This window comes from Urocampus carinirostris, chromosome 14 (assembly GCF_059441175.1).
Source record: "Urocampus carinirostris isolate Australia breed hairy pipefish chromosome 14, RoL_Ucar_1.0, whole genome shotgun sequence".
In the NCBI taxonomy this organism is placed as follows: Eukaryota; Metazoa; Chordata; class Actinopteri; order Syngnathiformes; family Syngnathidae; genus Urocampus; species Urocampus carinirostris.
The window spans coordinates 26,525,261-26,546,725 of NC_142362.1; the positions used below are offsets into that span (position 1 = coordinate 26,525,261).

Sequence of the window (21,465 nt, forward strand, 5' to 3'; positions counted from 1 at the left end):
AATTCCCCGTGATACCTGAAAATCTGCAAAGTAGCGACGACCTTTCGTATAAGCCCCAATGGAGTAACTTACCCTAGATGACGTCCTTACCGACTGAGAGTGTACGACTGTAACAAAATAACAATTCAACTTATTTTTATCTTATTGCCTTAACTCTTGAGTTAATCCCGTATTTTTATCTTTTTAATATTCGTAATATTCTTTTATGTATACAAGTATGTTGTTTCTTAGTTTCATTACACTGGCAACAGCAAAGTAAGAATTTCATTGTGCAGGAAATTGTGTTTTTTTACTGTGGATATGAAAATAAACACTTTGAATCCTTGAATTCTTGTACAACAGTAGATCTACAAATAAATACACAGAACACATAATTGCCGAATAAATAATTTCATTGTCATTATATTGTCATTACAGTCGCGCACACAGGCTGTCACGCCCACCTAACACACACTAACAACCCGCCTCTGTGATACCATTTTCTGTCTGCTGTCTGCTGCAGAACACAATGCTTGATACGTTGATATTAAATATATGAAACACAAGTCAACTTTAAAACCCTAGAAGCACTGAACCAGCGATTACTGAAGCACTAAGTAGCTGTTATTACTGTGATGGATTTACAAATTAATTTGAGGAGGCCAATTTAATATTTGTATCAAGCTCGTTTTGCAATATATTAGATTATACATTTTTATCGTTATTACAATCCATGGTGGGGCTACACACACAATTTATCTATTTAGACAGCAGGCAGCCCACCGTAAATGTCTGAGTATTCAAGAAAAGCAAGTCTCCAGCTTACTTCTATCAAAAGGTATTATTTTTAAAATAAATACATACCAGTTGCTCTTTCCCTTCGCTAGAGGACAGTAAAAGTGTAGAAGCGCTGACGTCTGTTTTTATTTAAATAGTATATGGTCTACATTTATGTATCGCTTTTCAAATCACTGAACACCTCACAAAGCGATTTACAATGTGCTTTACACTTAGCCATTCACACACACTCACGCACACACCAATAGCGGCAACAGCAACCTGCTTGTCGGGGGCATTAGGGGTTCAGTGTCTGTAAAAGTTAATATTGTGCAATATTTCTCAATTTCACTAAGGCCATTTAAGTTTAATATTTATTTCAAAGTGATACTACAATCAAAGTTTTTTTTAATCTTACACCACTAATAAACATGCATTGATCATTTTTTTCTGGATTTACTGCTATCATTCAAATTTAAACATAACCAAGAGTGAGCTACTCCTGACACCATATTTGTTAAAAGTGTTTGTTTTGTGCAACCATGAAGAAACACGTTTTTTTTTTTGATAAGCCATTGTAAAGGAGAAAAACTAAAGGTCTCCTGTCCTCCATTGTTTAATACCATTTACCTTCCTTTTTCATTGCCAACTTTATTGAGACTAATATAAAACAAAGGTCATCACAATCCCCTTCCAGTACTCCACTTTCTCCACACTTCTGTTTCTGATCCACAATACTTTCCAGTGCTTGTGCTAAAAAAGTGACAAATTAAATGTTCTGCACTCCCAACCACCCTCAGTTAGTAGTGTGCACTTTCAGGAAAATTGATGGAAACTCGGACGAAATTGCCTGATGGGGAGCCCTGCAAATAGGACTTTATCAGAGAAGTGTGACACTCGTAACCTCACGCACACACACAGATACACACTTACTCCCTCCAGGTGTGAATAGTTTGACAGGCGAATATAATCGATAAGGCAAGGGTGTTATGACATCAGTGGTTGCCAGGGTAACTGAGTCCCTTGCACAGATGGTTCCATGCTCAATGGATCTGTGCATGTATGAAAGTGTGGTTTTAGTTATACACATGCTGTCCTCAATGTTTACAGAGTTTTATGACAGAACCTTATAGATATTTCCAAATTCTTAAAAGTGCAAAATGTGAGGAAATGGTACATGTTATACATGTTTGTATATATATATATATATATATATATATATATATATATATATATATATATATATATATATATATATATATATATATACATTCAAATTATTTTCAGAGATCATGCATTTTGTTTTGTTTTTATAGTACACTAGAAAGCCCGTGGCCAGAATGTTTTATTGTATGTTTTCTCGAATCACCGGCAACATCTTGCACAGCAAATATACACATACTGTGCCTAGATATAATTCTTATATATCCCGCTAGATTATTGTCTAATTCGTACAAACACTTAACACTAACTAACACAGAAAGATTAAATCCACTGTTGTCGCAAGCAGTTTGTGGAAACCTGCACCTCCACAAAAAAAAGATATTTGCAGGGCAACATCTATATTTTACAACAGAAAATATGTTCACTCCGTTTTTCTTAGTATGGCCCATTCCCAGATGTGTGTTTCGGACTGACAAACGGATGCACTTCATAATGAAAAATTGCAAAATTACCTCGATGAAAAAGTCATAGAAACTGGTAATTACATCAAACATTTGCTCAGGAGATCGGTCCTGAACACAACCTACTAATCCCTATTTAGAAACAATAACTCTTCCCTTTGTCGCAAATGTCAAGTTCACTCTCGTCCTTGTCACTTGCCTCAAACCACTGCTTCGAATTGATACGTCTGTATATCTAATTATTTGGCATTACAAGTGTTTTTTTTTCTCTAGACATATCTGTCTGGGCAATTTTTTTGTCATAATCAAGCATGAAGTCGAGGTCGGAGAAATTCTATTTACTACAATTGCTGTCTGTTTCGGAGCTGGCTTCACGTGTAGTGTTAATGGTATTTGCCATTTTGAAAGTGTTGAGTTACTTCAATGAAATCACAGCTCTACAGCAAACAAGCCCTATGGGTCAACTTTGAGACTAAATTCCGAAGGTTCCCCAGCATGTGGAATCTTATGCAACTTACTGTATTTGGATAATTGTAGGGAAAAACACTAAACATTATGTTCCAAAAACAAACGTTTTGGAATACCACTCAAAAAAAGAAAGACTCAGAAATGTAAGTGAATAACAATTAGGATAATAACGAGGTATTATAAAAAAAGATGCTAGCCAGCTAAACCTGTTGCCCCCATCCTTATGAATACATAGTGTGCTGTCTCCTTTTCTACGCTCTGTTGCTCCTTTATTGGGTACACTTGGTCAACTGCTAATGTAATGAATGTCAAGTCAACCAATCACGAGCAATATTGACTTAAGCCATTCCTAAATGACCTTAGAAAGAAAACGTGACATGGCACCCCGAGATTATTCTACATTCTTGCTGATCAAGAATAGATGAATACCTTTTACACTTATACACTTATACGTGTTAGCAAGACTGAGCAGTTTTTGTCTGTGCCTGTATGGGTTTTTATGTATTCATTAATTTGCTTTTTTATTTATTTTCAACTCTTGTGAAAATCAACAGTTGGCACTGAAAATGAAGCAAGCGACAGCATGCATTAAAACTCATTTAATTATTTGAATTGGTAAAATGAGCAAATGTATCTGCAGAAACCAAATACCAATAATTTATTTTCCTTATTTTAAGATAAAACTCAAACTTAAAGTAATGATTAAAGAATTACATTTTATCCGTTCTTTTAGTAGAAAGAAATAATCCTCAAAATGGACAAACTTCCTAGAAAACGGGCCAAGATCAAATTAAATGATTAACTTATGAATTTATTACTTAATTAATTCCTTCAAGTGTTTATTGGTTTTACCTGCATATATAAGACGCCACTAGGTCCTAAGCTTTTCACTTTTGGATAGACCTGTTGATGAATTCAAACAACTGTGACGTCAGCAGATGATAGGTAGCAAATGATAAGCCAAGGTAACCATAAATAAACATTTTTTAAAGCCTGTTTTACAGGGGAAATCAGCTTAATGGATTGATCTCATACAGGTGCAATTTTGTTTCTATCTATCTATCTATCTATCTATCTATCTATCTATCTATCTATCTATCTATCTATCTATCTATCTATCTGTCTGTCTGTCTGTCTGTCTGTCTGTCTGTCTGTCTGTCTGTCTGTCTGTCTGTCTGTCTGTCTGTCTGTCTGTCTGTCTGTCTGTCTTTTTGTCCATCTGTTTGTCCATCTGTCCGTCTATCTATTTGTCTATCCATCTATTTTTTGTCTGTCTGTCTGTCTGTGTCCATCTGTCCGTCCGTCCTTTTTTCTTTACTGCTCACCACTAATGTGATGAAAAATATCCTAGGTGACTTTAAAACATCCTGAACTGCTTCCATCGCGGCCACAGGGCACAACCTGACATCAAAATACATTAAAAAAAAGATTTTAAATTAACAGTTAAAAAAAAAAAGAATAACTAGATTTTAATTGGTTCCAATCTTAAAACCCTTTTCCTCAAAATAAAGTGTCTTAAACATACTGAAAGGAGAAAAAAACTGAATGGAGTTAGTTGAGTACAACAAATTTGCTGACCTCTTCATTTTATGCTGACGGTGAGTTACTTGCTCACCGTAACTCAATCATGAAAGATTTAAGTGCAAACGCATACGCTTTTTGACAAATGCAACCCACTCTTTTAGTACAAAAGAAAAAGAAATGGGAATACACCTTCTCCTTTCTGTGTGTCTTTTCGTAGGTCAGTGCCTGTGTGGACAATGTACTTGTCACCCACCTGGGGACGATCGAGTTCACGGCAAGAACTGCGAGTGTGATGACCGACAGTGTGAGGATCTCTCCGGGGAGGTGTGCGGGGGTGAGTGCACAATCGCATATCCTTTTTCATAAGACTGTCTTCTCATTAAACCTAAAGTAGGCTTGAATTTACTAATATAGACAGCGGTGCCCCTTTCTGTATAATGAACATTTAAGGTTTTGGAATGGCCCCTGTCCCAGTTGACACTATTTCGACAAAATGAGATCTTAAATGAAAATGTAGTCTTTACTCTTGCGTGAACTTGAAATATTTCAACAAGTCAAATCACATTTATTTGTATGGCCCTTAATCACAAAGCGTCTTAAAGGGCTCCAAAAACCACCATCACAACATCCCCTAATCTGAAAACTACACTAGGGAAAGGAAAAACTCCCCCAAAAAAACTCAGCATGAGGATAATTAAGAACCATTGAGAAGGGGCTGCACATGGGGCAATCCCTCTTCCAGGATGACCAGGCTGCAATGAATACAGAGTCAACATCAACATTAAATATAGAGAACATAAATCATGTAAAAAGTCCAGCCCAATGATAAACTTCCTGTTTCATAATCTCGACTAACTCAGGAGGTTCTACATCAGGGGCCCTTTTTGACCCAAAGAGCTATAAAATAAAAAATATTTTATGTATATTTTTTTAAGGAGCCATACAATATATTTTAAGACTGCCAAACCCGTTCTCCAGACAAAAGCTAACTTTCAGCAACAAAACCTCAAAATCACTTCTAACACTGACAGAGAACCAGTGAAAGTCAGCTAAAATTTGATCAAACTTTCTTGTCCACGTTTAAAGTATAGCTGCAGCATTTTGCACCAGCCTAAACCTTGATGCTCTGCATTTGGAGACCAAAATCCAATACATTAGAGTATTCATGATGAGAATTTATAAGCGCATGAATGATAACCGCATGGGAGTGGGACAGCTAGATTTTTGACCAAGTGTAATATTATACTGTCCAAGGTTCAGAGCAGTGTTTGAGAACAACATTGAACTGGACCTAGAATCAAGATCTCAAGCAATCATCACCAAACATCTACAAAAATAACTTAAGCAATCAAACCAGACTGTTAGTGAAATATTTTTACGCTCTCATTACCAGGTCATGGTTACTGTTCTTGTGGACGCTGCATTTGCGAGGAGGGGTGGTTCGGCAAGCTGTGCCGCTATCCCAGGTCATGTGCTCTAAGCGATGCCCAGAGCAAGGAGCAGTGCGAGACCGCCGATGGAGTCCTCTGTAGTGGCAAAGGTAACCCATACAAATATTTATCATAACCTATGCTCTACAGCACATGTGTTAAACTCGTGGCTGGCGGGTGAAATGTGGCCCACCACGTCGTTTTATAAAGCCCGCAAGAGCTTAAAGTGTCTGCACCTAAGATGCAACCTGCTTTGACCAAAAACTACATTTTCCACAATGCGCCTGTTGAGTACAATATCCTCAAAGTGTCACTCGCAGCCAGTACGTCTATATTGATGAGTGAAATCGAGAAATATATAATCCTAAAAAAATATCCATCTCTTGCTGCTGAAGGGTACCATAAAAACAAAACCGTAGCAAACTGTTGAGAAAAAATATTTTGTATTCTTACTTGTGATTTTTAGCTCTCAGTTTCAGTTGTATGACAGAATAGAGCAAAATCTAGTGGTCAAATAATATGCACTGTCCATTTCACTTTGACATTAAAGCAGGGACCTTAAACTATCATCCTAAGGGCTGCAATTGGCCCTCGGGCCACATGTTTGAGATGACTGTATTGGATTTAACCTTACATATAAGTTTCTTATTAGTGGACTTTGAAAAAATATAGCTTAAGTCAATAAACTGTTGCTTTATTTATCTGATGGTGACGTTTAGTTTTCATAAGGTTCAGTTAGGTTCTCTTGGCCAGCTGAGGACTAGTGCTCTAGGCTATATGTGTCATTTTAAACATTTTTCGATGATGATTTGAACCGTCTGGCAACAGCTTGAAGCAAAGTGTTTTATTTGGCCCACCGTCGGTTTGACTTTGACAACCCTGTCTTAAAGGATCCTGTCACTGTGGTCAATGTATCTGCTCGACCAAAGACTGGTGGGTCTCCGGAGAATACTGTGAGTGTGACGACAGAGAGTGCGACAAACACGACGACCTCGTCTGCACAGGTACACCAAAACGCTAACCGATTTTATTTGACGCAATAAATGCATCTACGCTGTTAGGAAGAGGGGAAAAGTGGTCATATTAATCGAGGGCACACCAGTCATAATTAAATTGGACAAAAGCCGGTAATTCAATGAACAATGAACAAGACGATAGACAACATTTAACATAAATCATAGTCAAAGAACATTCTTATTTGGTTTAGGGTGTAATATGAGAAATCATGAATTTGATTAATCTTGTTTTACTAACCCTGTTTTATTTCTATTTTAGTCAGGTGACTGTTTATCCAATGTAATTTTGGTTGATTACCTATTATTAGTCGCAGAATGTACATTCATGGGCACTAATAGGGTTTTCGATTAAACCTAAATCTGTTTTGTGTCGGATTTTTAACTCAAACAATAATACACTTCAAATTTCAGTGACAGTTTAAATGAATGACAAGAAGATTCTTCAAATAAGCAAATACAACACAATTTCGATGTTTTCCGAATCAGTTAATCCCAAATCTATGGGTATCGCTGGTTAGTCAAAGTCCACGGCCAAGATAGTATTCCAATTCCTACCGCACCCTTGATGTCAAGCTTTATGATGAATGAGATCTTTCTTGGATTCTTGGTCTTGGGTAGCTCGCCACCTGGATCACCGAGATTTCCAATCGTCAAAGGAATCTTGAAATATTCCCGGTAGGGGAAAAAATCTGGCCAAAACTCTTATATATTGAGTTTTTTTGTGCATTGTGACTCACACCATCACAGGCTGGAGAGAAATATATTTTTTTCCAAGCAATGCCTTGTTAAATGTAATATTGTATTTAATTGATAAATTATCTTTGTATTTATTTAGTTCTAACTGGCTTTTTAACGAGGGTTGGACTAACTTGACAAGCTTCTGTTTTCAAGGATTTCAAGCAGCTGTGCGAACCCTGTTATTTGTAAAAAAAAAGAAACTTTTTATAAAGTAAAGTACTTTTATTTTATAATCAAATGCCTGAGCATGTAAATGGGGTTGTTCTTTGTTCAAGTGTATAATAGAGTGGTGGTTGGACGGATCCCTTAACCACTAGGGACCTCGGGGTAGTTTTCTGTGGTCTGTCTTAGGCGGTTCCTTTTTGGATAAAATGCCTTTGAAAAAGGAGGGATTACGATACTTCCCTGTGCAACTTGTGACAGTCCCAGAGAGAAATACGGTGTGAAAAGAGAATCCTTGTTAAAAGGTATGTGTCATTAACAGCTTTTATTTCTGCTTCATCGCAGGGAACGGACTGTGCAACTGCGGCACCTGCGAGTGCTGGGATGGTTGGACCGGGAACGCTTGTGAAATCTGGGTGGGGGCCGAATACTGAACCTGAATTTTAAAAACTGAGAAGCAAATTTTGGAGAAGCAAAATATGGACTTATTGTACTGGTTACAAGGCTTTATTTTTGTAAACTTGCATTTATGCATATCTTTTCAATGCATAAAAGACATTTGCACACAAATCATACAAAATTGGGTCCAAATTACAAAATACGATTAAAAAGGAACTGGAGTGAGACAATATAAGTTGTTTGAGCGTTTTTATTTCCTTTTTCATTTTATTTTTTAAATAATAAAACATTAAATGTGCCGCATGACACGACATTTTGCATGGGAAATGATGCGAATAAGACCTTAAACATACATACATGGTTACAAATTTTGTTTATAACATCACATAACTCCAAATGGGCATACTTGCGATGGTGTACAGTATTATATATTTGTTCTTGAAAAATAAATCTTTTTCATCATGACTCTTACCTTAGGTTTCTTTGTATAACAAGACTCAGTCTTCCAGGTATGGATGTTTCCAACATATTAATGGAGAAAACCGAGAGGACTTGCATGCGCGATTTGCAATAAAACGTTTTAGGACAAAAGTAAACATGGAATTAAATATAACCCGGATACCGTAGCATAACCAACATTGTCCACTTTGGGGCGGAATCTTCATCCATTCACTGGAGCAATAATGAGTTTAATGGGGTTTAGCTCAGGGCCAAAAGAGGCAAGGTTGGTTAAGCATGTTTTTTTACCCTTTTATCCATAAAGTGCCAGACTTAAGAAAAGAAGGCCAGTCACAAAACAGTTTTTTCCCTCAACTCCTTTTTAATTTAACAAATAAGTATCAGGTCACACTGGAAGGAACATAAATACGCAATGAACATTAAGTTGCAAAATAAAGGAAAGTAAAGGAAATTTAATTGAGAAAATAAGTTACAAAATCAAGTCGAAGTCGAGGATTTAAGAAATTTGTCATACTCTATTAAGATAAGAGTAATAGATATACATTTTCAGGAGAAAAATATTTTTTTATAGCAACTTATGGGTTAACTTACTCAAGCATTAACCGAGCGCCAGACGATCTGATTTTCGGGTCCAGCTCTACCTTAAAGGCTCGGTCACACAGCCTTTCACGGGCGTATCAAGGCTGAATTACGGCCAGAAATTTCTGCCCATGAAGCAGACGCTTTTGGACGAGATACAGCCGTGCTTTACAAGCGGTAAGAAATCGGTAAGAAATTCACACGCGGTAGACCGCGCGAAAAATTTTAGCGTTGCTCAAAACTTTAGACCACGGGTAACCGCGGGCGGCACAGCCGGAAGGACGCGGAATAATCGCCGGCCAATTTTGCACATTTTCCACCGCGGGCAACCACGGGCAAAAAAAACCCGCAAAATTTTACCCGCGATACAGACGCAAAAGGCTGTGTGACCGGGCCTTAAAGGCATGGTCACACAGCCTTTCACGGGCGTATCGCAGCTGAATCAGACGCGGTGGAAAATGTGCAAAATTGGCTAAACCCGCTGTTTACCCGTGTTATGCCCGCGAAACAGACGCCGGTGACTGTTCCGCGTCCTTATCGCGGGTAACCGCGGCTGCATCGCGTTTGACCGTGCTTACACGCGGTACACACGCTACTGCACGTGATAACACGCGATACAGGCGCAGAACAAACGTGCTATGACCGTGCTCCACCCACCGTGCTCTACCACGTGTGCCGCCCGCGGTTACCCGTGGTCTGAAGTTTTGAGCAGCGCAAAACTTTTTCACGCGGCCGACCGCGTGTGAATTTCTTACCGCGTGTAAAGCACGGCTGTATCTCGTCTGTATCGCGATCTCAGAGCGTCCAACAGCGTCTGCTTCACGGGCAGAAATTTCTGGCCATGATTCAGCCTCGATACGCCCGTGAAAGGCTGTGTGACCGGGCCATTAGATCAAACCTTTATAAAGATATAACATTATTGTCTTTGTGATCTTTTTGATTTAATCGTATGAGAAGGAGGTTTTGCCTTTTTTAGAATAAAGTTTAATTTCTGTTGCCAGGACACATGTGCCATGTCACTTATAAGGGTGGATAATCATTTTTGTATCAGTGCGAGGTTAAAACCATGTACTTGCCAACTTGGCAGAATCACTGTGCCAAGTTGGGTGGACCAGAGTAGCTGGAGTGTCTTGGAAAATGGCCTACGACAGAGTTAATATCGCATAAAACAGTCAACTTAGACCGTCAGCCTGCTCAGACTATGTCTAAGTAACCAGGAACGCATATGTTGCTGGTGTGACATTACATATTTCATGAATAATTGATCAGAAAACCCTTTACTAAATTACAGTATTTAGTTTTTGGGGAATTTGTTTTGTTTATATTCAACCAGCCATGTGGCGAAGTTTTGGATTGGAGACTGTCATCCGCAAATAGTAATCAAGGAAATTACCTTTTTATCAAATGATCACAATTGAAGTCGCTCTGTCCATTTTCATAACAGCTATACTGTATTTTGCTAGCCTGCTTGGCCAATAGTGGCAAAGGGTGAAACAGACATTTACAGTTACACATGAATAATGACAAAGAATTGGTAGTATTTTGAGGAAATGCCTGGCTGAGAACCAAATCATATCATGATTTTATATTATTATCTTCCAAGAATTACTTCGTAATTGTTGTAGAAAAATATAACTTTACAAGAAAAAAAGCAAATCATTGAAGAATAAATTTAGGGGTGTAGAGGAATAGTCATTACTTTTCAAACAAAGTGGAATCAGTATAGGATTAAATGTATGTGTTTGTACAAGCTATGATGCCAGCTATTCCCAATGTAAACAAGTTACGTACTCACCACCACTGCAGCTTTATGCGTTAGACAACCGCTTTTCTCCCCTTAAAAACGCCCACTGATTTTTCTTTTTTCAATCTACTGCTATTTCACATTTGAACAAAAACAAAAAACCTTCACTTGGAACCTGCATTTTAATCTAGGGATGCTTTATTTTGAAGTAGCATTAAGTCTATGTGCATGAATGAACAATCCAACAACATTGGATTTTCGTTTTGCTCAAAGTTTGCCACTTCCCGAAATGCATGTTGATTTTTTTCTTTTCAATATTCTGGAGATGGATTGTGTTTTGTGCATATTAAAAGAGTGCACAATGAAATATCCATTTTTTTTATGTCAAAAGGTCGGCTCGTATGATTTTTCATGACAGTTTTATTAATTTGTGTTCGTTTCAGTGTGTTCCGAATACTCTTCCATAATCCCAGCCACATACTGTATTTGTCATTTCACCTAGATTAAAAATACACTTCACTCTATTGCACATTACATAGTAAATTTACAACACTCTCAGACATAAATATTCAATATGTTGTATGAGTGATCATCAAACAAGCTGTGTAGTGTCGACAGACTCTTTGCATACACATCACCAATAAATGTAATGGTACGAACCAGCAGTTGGTGAGAGACATTATACCGTACACAGAGTTTGTCGACACCTTTCTCCCCACGTAAAAATGGAACAAAACAATTCTAATAAACAGGAACGTGCAATTGTAGTACAACAGCTGGAAAATGGTAGAAATTAAATTGGCTAAGTGGGTCCAAACATGTATTTGAATGTGGCAGCCATTTACAAAATTAAAGTTGTCCACATGCTTGTTGACTTATTGAATCAAATGCAATTGGACCAATAGTTACTAGATGAGTTGAAGGCAAGTGGACCTTTTTGCAGAGAAAAACTAAAAGAAGTGATACTTCTATTTGATTATTTCAAGGGTGTAGAGAAGTACAGGATAGTAGCCAAGAGGTCCAATTGGTTGGTCTTGCATTTGGCAACTCAATTTAATTGTTCAAAAGTTGAAGTGCACGGCAAAACATGTATTTATGTATGTGTCAACGTTTTTCAAATATGTCTATTACAAAGATTGAGAAGTTGAATGATTTAGACAACTACTATTTCAATTGTTTCAAGCATGAATTGCCATGACCTGGATGACTGATAGTTCTCATAAACAAAATCATAAATTATTTTGCAACACTTTCCACTTCTTGCACCACACTAGCAAATTATAGTTAATCTTCTATGTTGTTCGGATCTTACTTGGATAAAAGGTATCGATTCCTTAACGAGAAAGAAATACAACTTGTTGAAAAGCACTGTCAAAACAGGACTAATGTGTAGGATTGGTCATCGTCTGCTAACAGTCATGAGGAGAGTAAAAATGTGAGAGTGCAGAGTAGCTTGGGGGGGTGCCGTAGCCTGCAACATGCCCGTGTCAAGTCCTACACTACGTATATCCCGACATCTCTGTAAAATACATGCATGTGACTAATTGAGGGTAGACAAACCTCTGCAAAAATGACATCAAGTTAAGACCGATCCAGAGAGTAGGAGAGCAGGACAGTCAATCACGCAAAGATCCCGCAAGAATCAGAAACAAAAAACTATCACAGTGAAAGCGTTGATAAATTTTTCCAAGAATCTTCTTGCTTGGTGGGGGTCAGGGAGGGAAGCCTTTGGTCATTTCAGAGTAATTTTTACTATGCTAACGATGCTACGCGTCCTGTAAATGAATGGTCGGGTAGGTGAGGCACCTTTGGTCCAGTGGGGACTGGGAACCTGTTTTTGCATGCCGGAAAAAATTGAGGTCAAAAACAGGCACGTGATAGGCCAGAATGATCAGTACTGGACTCTGCATGCTGAGCTAGGACACGATTCCGCTCGAATATTTGCCTACTTGTTCAAAAAACTTCTTTTGAGTAATTTCCCTACCTCGTACCTTTATATCATACAATTAAATGTTACAATATACATTAGGGTGCAGCTGGAAGAGAGACTGAAAAAAGATCAACCTTGCCCATGCTTTAGTTTGTAGATGCAGCCGGTAAATGTTGAAAATGGAGTGGAGGCTGCTTAGGATTGCCTGCCAGATTATCTCCGCCAAAAGTCTCAAGCCCATCAAGTTCAAGAGTTTGGTAACAGAGGCCCACAAGGCCGAGATATACTACTGAAGCCTCCGCTAGGAACTAAGCGCCAAGAAAATATATTTAACAGGACTGCTGAATTTATACTTGGTGGGACTTGAGTGATATGTAGACAGCATTCCCATACAGCGCTTTTCCTGTCAACACCTATCATTGTGAACGTGCTCACGGAGAGCCTGTTAGCACTGATTGTTGCATTGGCGGTAACTAGCTTTCTGTCACCGATATCAAGAATTTGTTAGGAAAAATAATAATATCCTATCTCTTTTGCATCGTTGGCCAAAGTGAAAAGTGTGTGACTGGTTCTACAAAAGACAACAGAGGAAGGGGAACATACTTTTTAAAAAATAGAGGACGTTTGTCCACATATTTACTCTATACAGCCACTAACCCAGACCGTAGCTGGTGAACTGTCGTATAGAAAATAGATCTGCAAGTATGCAGACTCTGCAATAGGGCAACAAAGAAGGGATTTTTTTTTTCAGTTTTTCAGCAAGCAATGTGGCTGTAAAACTCACGCTCACACCACAACCTCACAGTTCCAGAGGAATTTTTAAAGGCATTCCAGGATCAGAGAGGTCCGTTATTCTCCTCCTGTACTGAGGAAATCCCCAACCACCCTTCCGGTACCCATCCCCAGCTTCAAGCTAAGAATATTTCCATCAGACAGCTGGAATAAAGGGTGAGGAAAAGGCAGAGAAAAAAGTGGAGGAGTGAGAGAAGAAACGTGGGAGAAGGTTCGCCAGGATCCACCGTGAAGCGGATCAGGTCTTCCGCCACTGCCCTGGCACACAGCGCACAGTCTCGGAGGGGAGTTGGGGCGTGGCTATGTGGCGGGTTTGTCGGGCTTGCTTACGGGTTTGCCTCCGTTCATCACAACAGGCTCACTTGTGCTTTTACTGGCTGGGCCCGCCACTTTGGGCACCGTCTCTCCGACGTCGTGAAGGGATGGCTCTCGGTACATGGCGACTGAAAAACAAAAGGTTACACAGTTCATTGGTTTAGCTGTCAAAAATCGAAATTAGATGGCAAAATTATCATAGTAGAAGTAAAGAAGTGGGTGACTCTTTGTCACATCTCTTAAAAGAAATATTCATTGAACGTCGTCTGTCATCCGTTGGGGAATCGTACAGGAATTCAAATTATAGAAAATATTTTGAAATACACTAAGGCATCTCTGTATCGCGGTTTATTTTTCGTGGTTTCGCTACTTCGCAGCTTTTCATTGTGTAATGTGTTCTGCCTTCTGATTGGTTAAATTGTCACCTCGCCCCTTTTTACCCGTTGTGGTCTAAGATGTACACAAAAGTAAAACAGCTTGATGAACCTACATTACATATGTGCAAATCTTTTTCAATCTCGAGTTTCTCTAAAAGCCATCATGTCAACAAAATGCTATGGACCAACAAAAGCAGCTGCAGGTAAAACAAAATGCTTGCTACATCTGACAAAGTTGGACTACAGAACATGCTCAAGGGAAGTAAAATCATTTTTTGCCACATTTATGTTTTGCCAATAATGTCCACATAATAGCGACAACATATCATCTGCAGTAGAAAAGTGATAGAGTCCTGAATCTAAAGTGAAATAAGGCAGAAAGACTATTTTAAAGATTGTAATTTGACAGTCCGGAAGATATTCTTACTTTGATAAATAATGTATGAAGTGGGCAGCACGGCAGCAGAGCGGTTAGCGCATGTGCTTTACAGTTCTGAGGTCATGATGTTGAACCTTCCTGTGTGGAGTTTGCATGTTCTCCCCGTGTTTGCGTGGGTTTCCTCAGGGAACTCTGGTTTCCACCCAAATTCCTAAAACATGCATGTGTGAATGAGCGAGTGGGTTGTCTGTCTCTGTGTGCCCTGCAATTGGCTGGCAACCAGTTCAGGGTGTCCCCTGCCCATTGCCAGAAGATAGCTTAGATGGGCTCCAGCACCCCCTACTGAGGATAAGCGGTGCAGATAATGAATGAATGAGTGAATGAATGAATAAATGAATGAATGGATAAAGTACAGTACTTTTATTTGTCAAATGAATGTTTGAGCCGGGCAGCACGGCGGCGCAGTGGTTAGCGCTTGTGCGGCACAGTTCATGTCATGGGAACCTGTCGTAGGTTCAAATCCAGCTCCGGACTTCCTGTGCGAAGTTTGTATGTTCTCCCCGTGCTTGCGTGGGCTTCCTCCGGGGACTCCGGTTTCCTCCCACATTCCAAAAACATACATTTCAGGTGAATTAGCTGGTCCAAATTGTCCCTAGGTGTGAATGAGCAAATGAGTTGTCTGTCCCTGTGTGCCCTGCGATTGGCTGGCAACCAGTTCAGGGTGTCCCCTGCCCACTGCCCAGAGATGGCTGGGATGGGCTCCATAGAAGATCTATAAAAGAGTTGTACCATAAAAGAGACAGCTTGAATTATCGTACACAAGCAAGTTAGCATACCTGGGAAAGTATAAAATATTTTTATTAAAGGAAAAAAAGAGTAGGATGATCATAGTCCATAGGAATAAGTGGAAGTAGTCAGCAATCATCTGTCTTCTTTATTTAACTTATTTTTTCCCAAATTAAAAAAGACATTAGTGGGTCACATCACCAATAAATGTAATGGTACGAACCAGCAGTTGGTGAGAGACATTATACCCCACTTCAACTGTCGGATCCAAAAACTGCCCAGTTTGCCAATTCCCAAAGTGTCTCAGTTTTTTTTTTTTGAATGACACACATGGAAGTCTTTTGTGTTTTGCACATTCTATTTTTTGATTGCTTGATATTTTATCAGTACATATGCATATACATGTGCATATGCAGATAATGAACAAAACATAATTCTTCATTTAAAATAATGGGAATGTTCTGTACTATCTGGACGGAAATATTTGAGAGAAGATGCCACTTAAATATAAAATAATATCATTGTTCTGTGAAGCGAACCACTTAAAGATCGACTGCATTTTTATCAAAATCACATTGGCTTGCATTTTTTATTGTGAAAAACTGAAAAACTACTTTTGTTTTTCTTAATATACATAGATGCAAAGCGTACCTTCTAATGGCTTGGGCAGAAAGTGAGCGGCTGGTTTCGTTTTCTTCACTCTGTTCCCTTTCATGGCTTGACCCTCCTTATTGAGACCTAGGAACCAGGCCCTACCCGACTCCTGCTGTCGGTACAACATGGATGAGTAGATGACGTAATAGTTCTCAAACACCGACTCCTTGAATTTGCACTCTGCTGTGAACAGCTCCTGCAATGACACAAGCATGTACTCATATGAAACATTACATACATTGAATCCAGTTAAGTTACTGTAAAATTCAGACAATAATCCTCCCCCAAGCTTACAACCCTGCAGTTTTTGCAGTGATGCGGCTAATACATGCATTTTCTTCTAAATGCCACCAGGGGCGCCCAAGCAGTAAAGGTAAGAGTGAGACAGGTGGAATATATGTGTCGAGGAAGACGCAAGATTAATGTAACCTCGTGTTTTGTTTAGGAATAAGACTAGCATGATCAAATGCTCATCATTGAAAAGGGGAGGGCCAACTACCCAATCGGGAATAATTTTATGAGTCTGTTTATATGTAAACAGAAATAATGTGGCGAAACAAACAGATTACATCAATAGTAACGATATTTGTATCAATCCTCCCAACTGACAGATAGAAAGATAAGAAAACTGTAAAAAAATTAAAAAACAACAAAAAAACAACCGTTAGCGGCTGTTTATAATGTGACTAATGGAATTGAACTGTCATTATGGTAATAGATATCAATGGTGTTAAACAATGTATGCATTGATATTATACATTACATAGAGTGTCATGTATAAACGTGTAATAAAGAATTTAATGAGAAAAAAAGATAAATGTCTATCAGGATAAAAGGCAGAAGAAAAATACAAAGTAGTGCTTAGAAATTGGCCCAAATTATAATAATAGTGCACATACAGTTTCACGTGCAATAATATTTGGCAGCAAAAAAAAACAAAAAAAACAAATAAGTCGCAGGATATGTTTCCACAGTTCTGTGCACTTGTTTAGGGTTGTGATGGCCATGGGAAAGAGTGTTTGTCCTTATTTTTGTGGCCATTCCAGTGTGCGTCACATTTGGTTGTGGTTTTCTTCAGTTTAATAGACGGTTACCATTAAGCACAGCCGGCTATTGTTCACTACAGGGGATTACATTTCTTGCCTGATTCTTCAATGTTTCTTACGAATTGAACTCTCAAGCTTGTTACTTCTCAACAATTGTTAGCATTGCCACAGGGACCCTTGTGCAAATGATGATCGATCAAACCAATCGGCTCCTCTGTCCTCTGTCCACACCTCGATGTGGCAAAGACAAATGAATCGGAAAGGCGCCGCATCGCTTCTTCTCTGTCGCCTATTCATCTCCGAGCAGAAGGGTAATAAAAGCGTTTCCACATTGTCCGGCCCCGTTCGTGCTAAAAATAAAGGGCCGCATTGCGATGCGTTAATCAAGGCACTTTGGGCACATCTGTTATATGAAAGTCACAACCTCAAGCTGGCTTACAAACGACTTGGAGTCAGGTAAAAAGATAACACATTCCAAATAGTACAGGCATGTCAAATTTATGGCCATCCGGCCGGACCCAACAAGTTGGATGATTAGTTCTGGCTTGCCATCAATTTCTGAGTATGTCAAAAAAAGAAGGAAATCTCTAGGTCATTTCTATCAAAATTTAAGATTTTTTAAATAAATGCAAAGCAAGTGTTTACTCTGGCCACTATAGGGTCCCCTCAGCTAAGCTTCAATCCCAGAGCTAGCAAGAGGCTCTCTCCGCGGCTTTCCCCATCCTAATGACAGCTGCCTTCCTCTCCCTTCCTCTTACTCCCAGTGCTGTTAATGTGTCCCATACAGACTGTGCTGGGAAGCCCCTGCACCTGACCTCCACTGGGAAAAGCCAGCACTGCCATCCCTTCTCCCTGCACTGCTGGACCAGTTCATGGTACTTGGTGGCTTTCTTTTCATGGGCTTTGCTGCATCCATCTTCCCACAGTACAGTTAGCTCAATCAGGATGATCTTTTGGGGCTCTTCTGATTAAATCACTATGTCTGGAAGTTTGGACTACCTGGGGAAAGTGTAATTTCCTTCCCAGGTCTACCCTCAACTGCCATGCTGGTGCTATCTGCAAGAGGCTCTTCTTGGTTTGAGAATTAAGCAAATAGTGATGTTTTAATTACTCAGTGCATTTTATGACTAAAAGGGGAGTACCAACCAAAATTGTACTGCTTTGCTCTCTGATATATTTTTCAAATTAGTCTTTCTTTGTTTTGAAATAAAAAAAAAATCTGTTACCAATGATTAAGATGTATCAAACCAATTGGGCTATGCAAATCTGCTGAAGACTTCTTCTACCTCCTATTGCAGGGATGGCCAACCCGCGGCTTGAGAGCCACATGCGGCTCTTGAACTAGTTTTATGCGGCTCTTTTGGAGCTGTAAGATGACATGCATCAAAAATGTTAAGCTGGCATTGTCATTTGCCTTCCCTACAGCTAGATGGCACACCGACAACGTAAGCCTGTTTGAGTGACGTAAGGGCCCAGTCACACAGCCGTTTGCGTCTGTATCGCGGGTAAAATTTTGCGTTTTTTTTTTGCCCGTGGTTGCCCGCGATGGAAAATGCGCAAAATTGGCCAACCCGCTGTTCATCGGTGGTATGCCCGCAAAACAGACGCCGGCGACTGTTCTGCTTCCTCATCGCGTCATTTCCGCGTCATTTTCTTGTGTGGACCACGGGTAAAAAGCTGCCGATGCAAATCTCGGCAGGGATGCATTTCTCTGCATAACACCGGGCTGTATAAATCATAACCGCTCAAGACACAGTCCCGTGAAGATCAAGATTTCAAGCTATGGCACCGAAAAAGCCAATATGTCATTATTGTAATAGTTTTTCATTTTTATTTTATTATCTTGTTATGAAATGAAAATAAAAATGGAATAAGACGAGGTCACTACGCTGACGGGGATCCATGTTCACCCCTTGACGTCTCAAGCACAACTGACGTGTGCTCGGCAAATCGCGCTGTATATACGCGGAGAAAGGCGTTTGACCGTCACACGCGTAACACGCTAATTTCACGTAATAACACAGCGATACAGGCACAGAACATGCTATGACCGTGCTCCACCCACGATTACCCGCTGAAATTTCGCGTCCTACCCACGTGTAACCACGCCCTGGCCGCGGCCATAGCACGTCGTTCCGCGTCATTTCCACGTCATTACCTCGTATGTACCACGTGTGCCGCCCGCGGTTAACACGTGGTCTAAAGTTTTGAGCAGCGCCATCCGCGTGTGAATATCCGACCGCGTGTAAAGCACTGCTGTATCTCGTCTGTATGGCGATCTCAAAGCGTTCAATAGCGTCCGCCTCACAGGCAGAAATTTCTGGCCGTGATTCAGCCTCGATACAGACGCAAACGGCTGTGTGACCGGGCCCTAAAACGAGCGACGAGAAAATATTTGCTTGACAAAACGTATTGTAGTCAATTTACGTGAAATTAAAAATGCACAGCCAAACAAAAACATGAAGAAGAACACAGGACGTTTTTGCCAGAGTGGGAGAGTTTATATTATTTTATTGAACTAATGGCAAGCCTATCCGCTTATATGTGACGAGGCATTAGAACATTTCAAAGCGCCCATTCTTCAGCGTCCCTTCAGCTCACTCCACCCTAACATCGAACAGGAATTTTCAAGAGGGACTGAACTTCATAAGAAACTACGAAAAGCAAGGCAGAAAAATAGTTTCATTTTCTCCAAACAATTATGAAACACTCGGAGACCGTAACGCTTGCATCGTATCAGTTAGCTTGGAACATAGCCCGGGCTAAAACGCCATACAACGAAGGGGAATTCATTAAAAAAATGTCTCATTGACGCTTTTGAAATCTTGGCTCCTGGAGACAACAAACTAAAACAGAGCAAATCAGATCTTCAACTGTCTCGCCACATTATGGAACAAAGTATATCCGATATGAATGCGGCTGTTGAATTGCAGTTGCAAACTGACCTTCAAACATGTGAATATTTTAGTGTGGCATTGGATGAGAGAATGTGACATACAACACAAGCCTCACTTGGCAATATTTGCGCGGTCTGTGTCAAATCAATGCGCGATCAAAGTAGAACTACTTGATATTGTCCCATTAAAAGACAGATCTCGTGGCATAGATGTGAAAGAAGCAATAATGGCTCCGTATGCAAAAGCAAATCTACCTACACCGAAACTTACTGCAAGCGCCAGCCATGATCGGATCCATGAACGGGCTTGTGGGGGCTGTGCAAAGCTGATCAAACATTTCCAGACTTTTGGGATTTCCACTGCTTCATCCACAGGGAACAACTCGTGTATAATTCACTAAATTTTGACAACGTCATGAAATCTGTGATGGAAATCGTCAACTTCATCTGCACACATGCGCTAAACCACAGGCAATTCAGGAATCTCATCCCTGAGCTGCACCAAGGGCTTACAGGTGACCTGACGCTGCACTGCACTGTGAGGTGGCTGTCAAAAATCCAGGTACTCTCTTGCTTCTTTGAGCCTTTGGATGCAGTGAAACTGTTCATGGAAGAGAAGGAAAAGGACTATCCCGAGCTCTCTGACCTCAGGTCGATTATGGATCTGGAACAGTGCTCACAATGTTAACTGTTGAAAATTATTGATATTATCATGTTGGTGTGGTTATTTTCATCAGATCTACCCAAGTAGAGATTTGTGTATGCATGCGTACATGAATAAACGATTATGTTTATGTGTACCCATGTGTATAATGTGGCTTTTTAGTAACAAAGGAAAAAAAAATCGACTCCCCCTCGTTGACAACTATGATGTGGCTCTTTGTAGTAACACAGACGAAAAATTGGCTCTGAGTAGCTGAATGGTTGGCCACCCCTGTCCTATTGTATGCACAGTAAATGCCACCAATGATATATAGTGTCAGTATATGTTTAGGATAGTAACTAGAGTAGCCCATTAGCACTTTGTTTTTACAGTAATATCAATATTCTAAATTGGAGCAGTCACCGATACCATACTTTTAAAGGCATACCTGTAAAGCTCTTCAAAATGTTCCTTTACCATTAAAATGCAACCATTATTGCTATTGTGATCCAAGATGAGTACGATATGAAGAAAAAAAAGGAAATGTCATCAGCATTTATCCCCATACCTGGTATAGGGGTTGCAACGATTAGTCAACATTGTTTAAAAATCGCAAATGGACATAGTCGACAATGAAATTGTTGGCAGGCATGTTTTTTCCAACAAAGAGAGCCATCTCTACATGAATATAATCTCTGTTGTGAGTCACTCATGCGCAACAGCTTAAAGCGTCTCTGCAGCGTGAAA

General features: G+C 39.7%; 2 protein-coding genes across 3 annotated transcripts in view; one reads left to right on the forward strand and one right to left on the reverse strand.

Moving 5' to 3' along the window:
* itgbl1 (integrin, beta-like 1) overlaps window positions 1-8,583 on the forward strand; it is a 47,260-nt gene extending 38,677 nt beyond the window's left edge. The window contains exons 8-11 of the mRNA XM_088352137.1: window positions 4,591-4,707; window positions 5,767-5,913; window positions 6,694-6,807; window positions 8,065-8,583. Of these exons, the coding sequence (XP_088208263.1) occupies window positions 4,591-4,707; window positions 5,767-5,913; window positions 6,694-6,807; window positions 8,065-8,153 (467 nt within the window). The 3' untranslated portion in view covers window positions 8,154-8,583. The remainder of the gene's footprint in view (window positions 1-4,590; window positions 4,708-5,766; window positions 5,914-6,693; window positions 6,808-8,064) is intronic.
* A 1,373-nt stretch (window positions 8,584-9,956) lies between these two features.
* The window catches only part of fgf14 (fibroblast growth factor 14), a 158,879-nt gene continuing 147,370 nt past the window's right edge, over window positions 9,957-21,465 (reverse strand). For both annotated transcript variants that reach the window (XM_088352138.1, XM_088352139.1), the window contains exons 4-5: window positions 16,131-16,329; window positions 9,957-14,065 (exon numbers count right to left, since the gene is read on the reverse strand). In XM_088352138.1, the coding sequence (XP_088208264.1) occupies window positions 13,923-14,065; window positions 16,131-16,329 (342 nt within the window). In that variant the 3' untranslated portion in view covers window positions 9,957-13,922. The remainder of the gene's footprint in view (window positions 14,066-16,130; window positions 16,330-21,465) is intronic.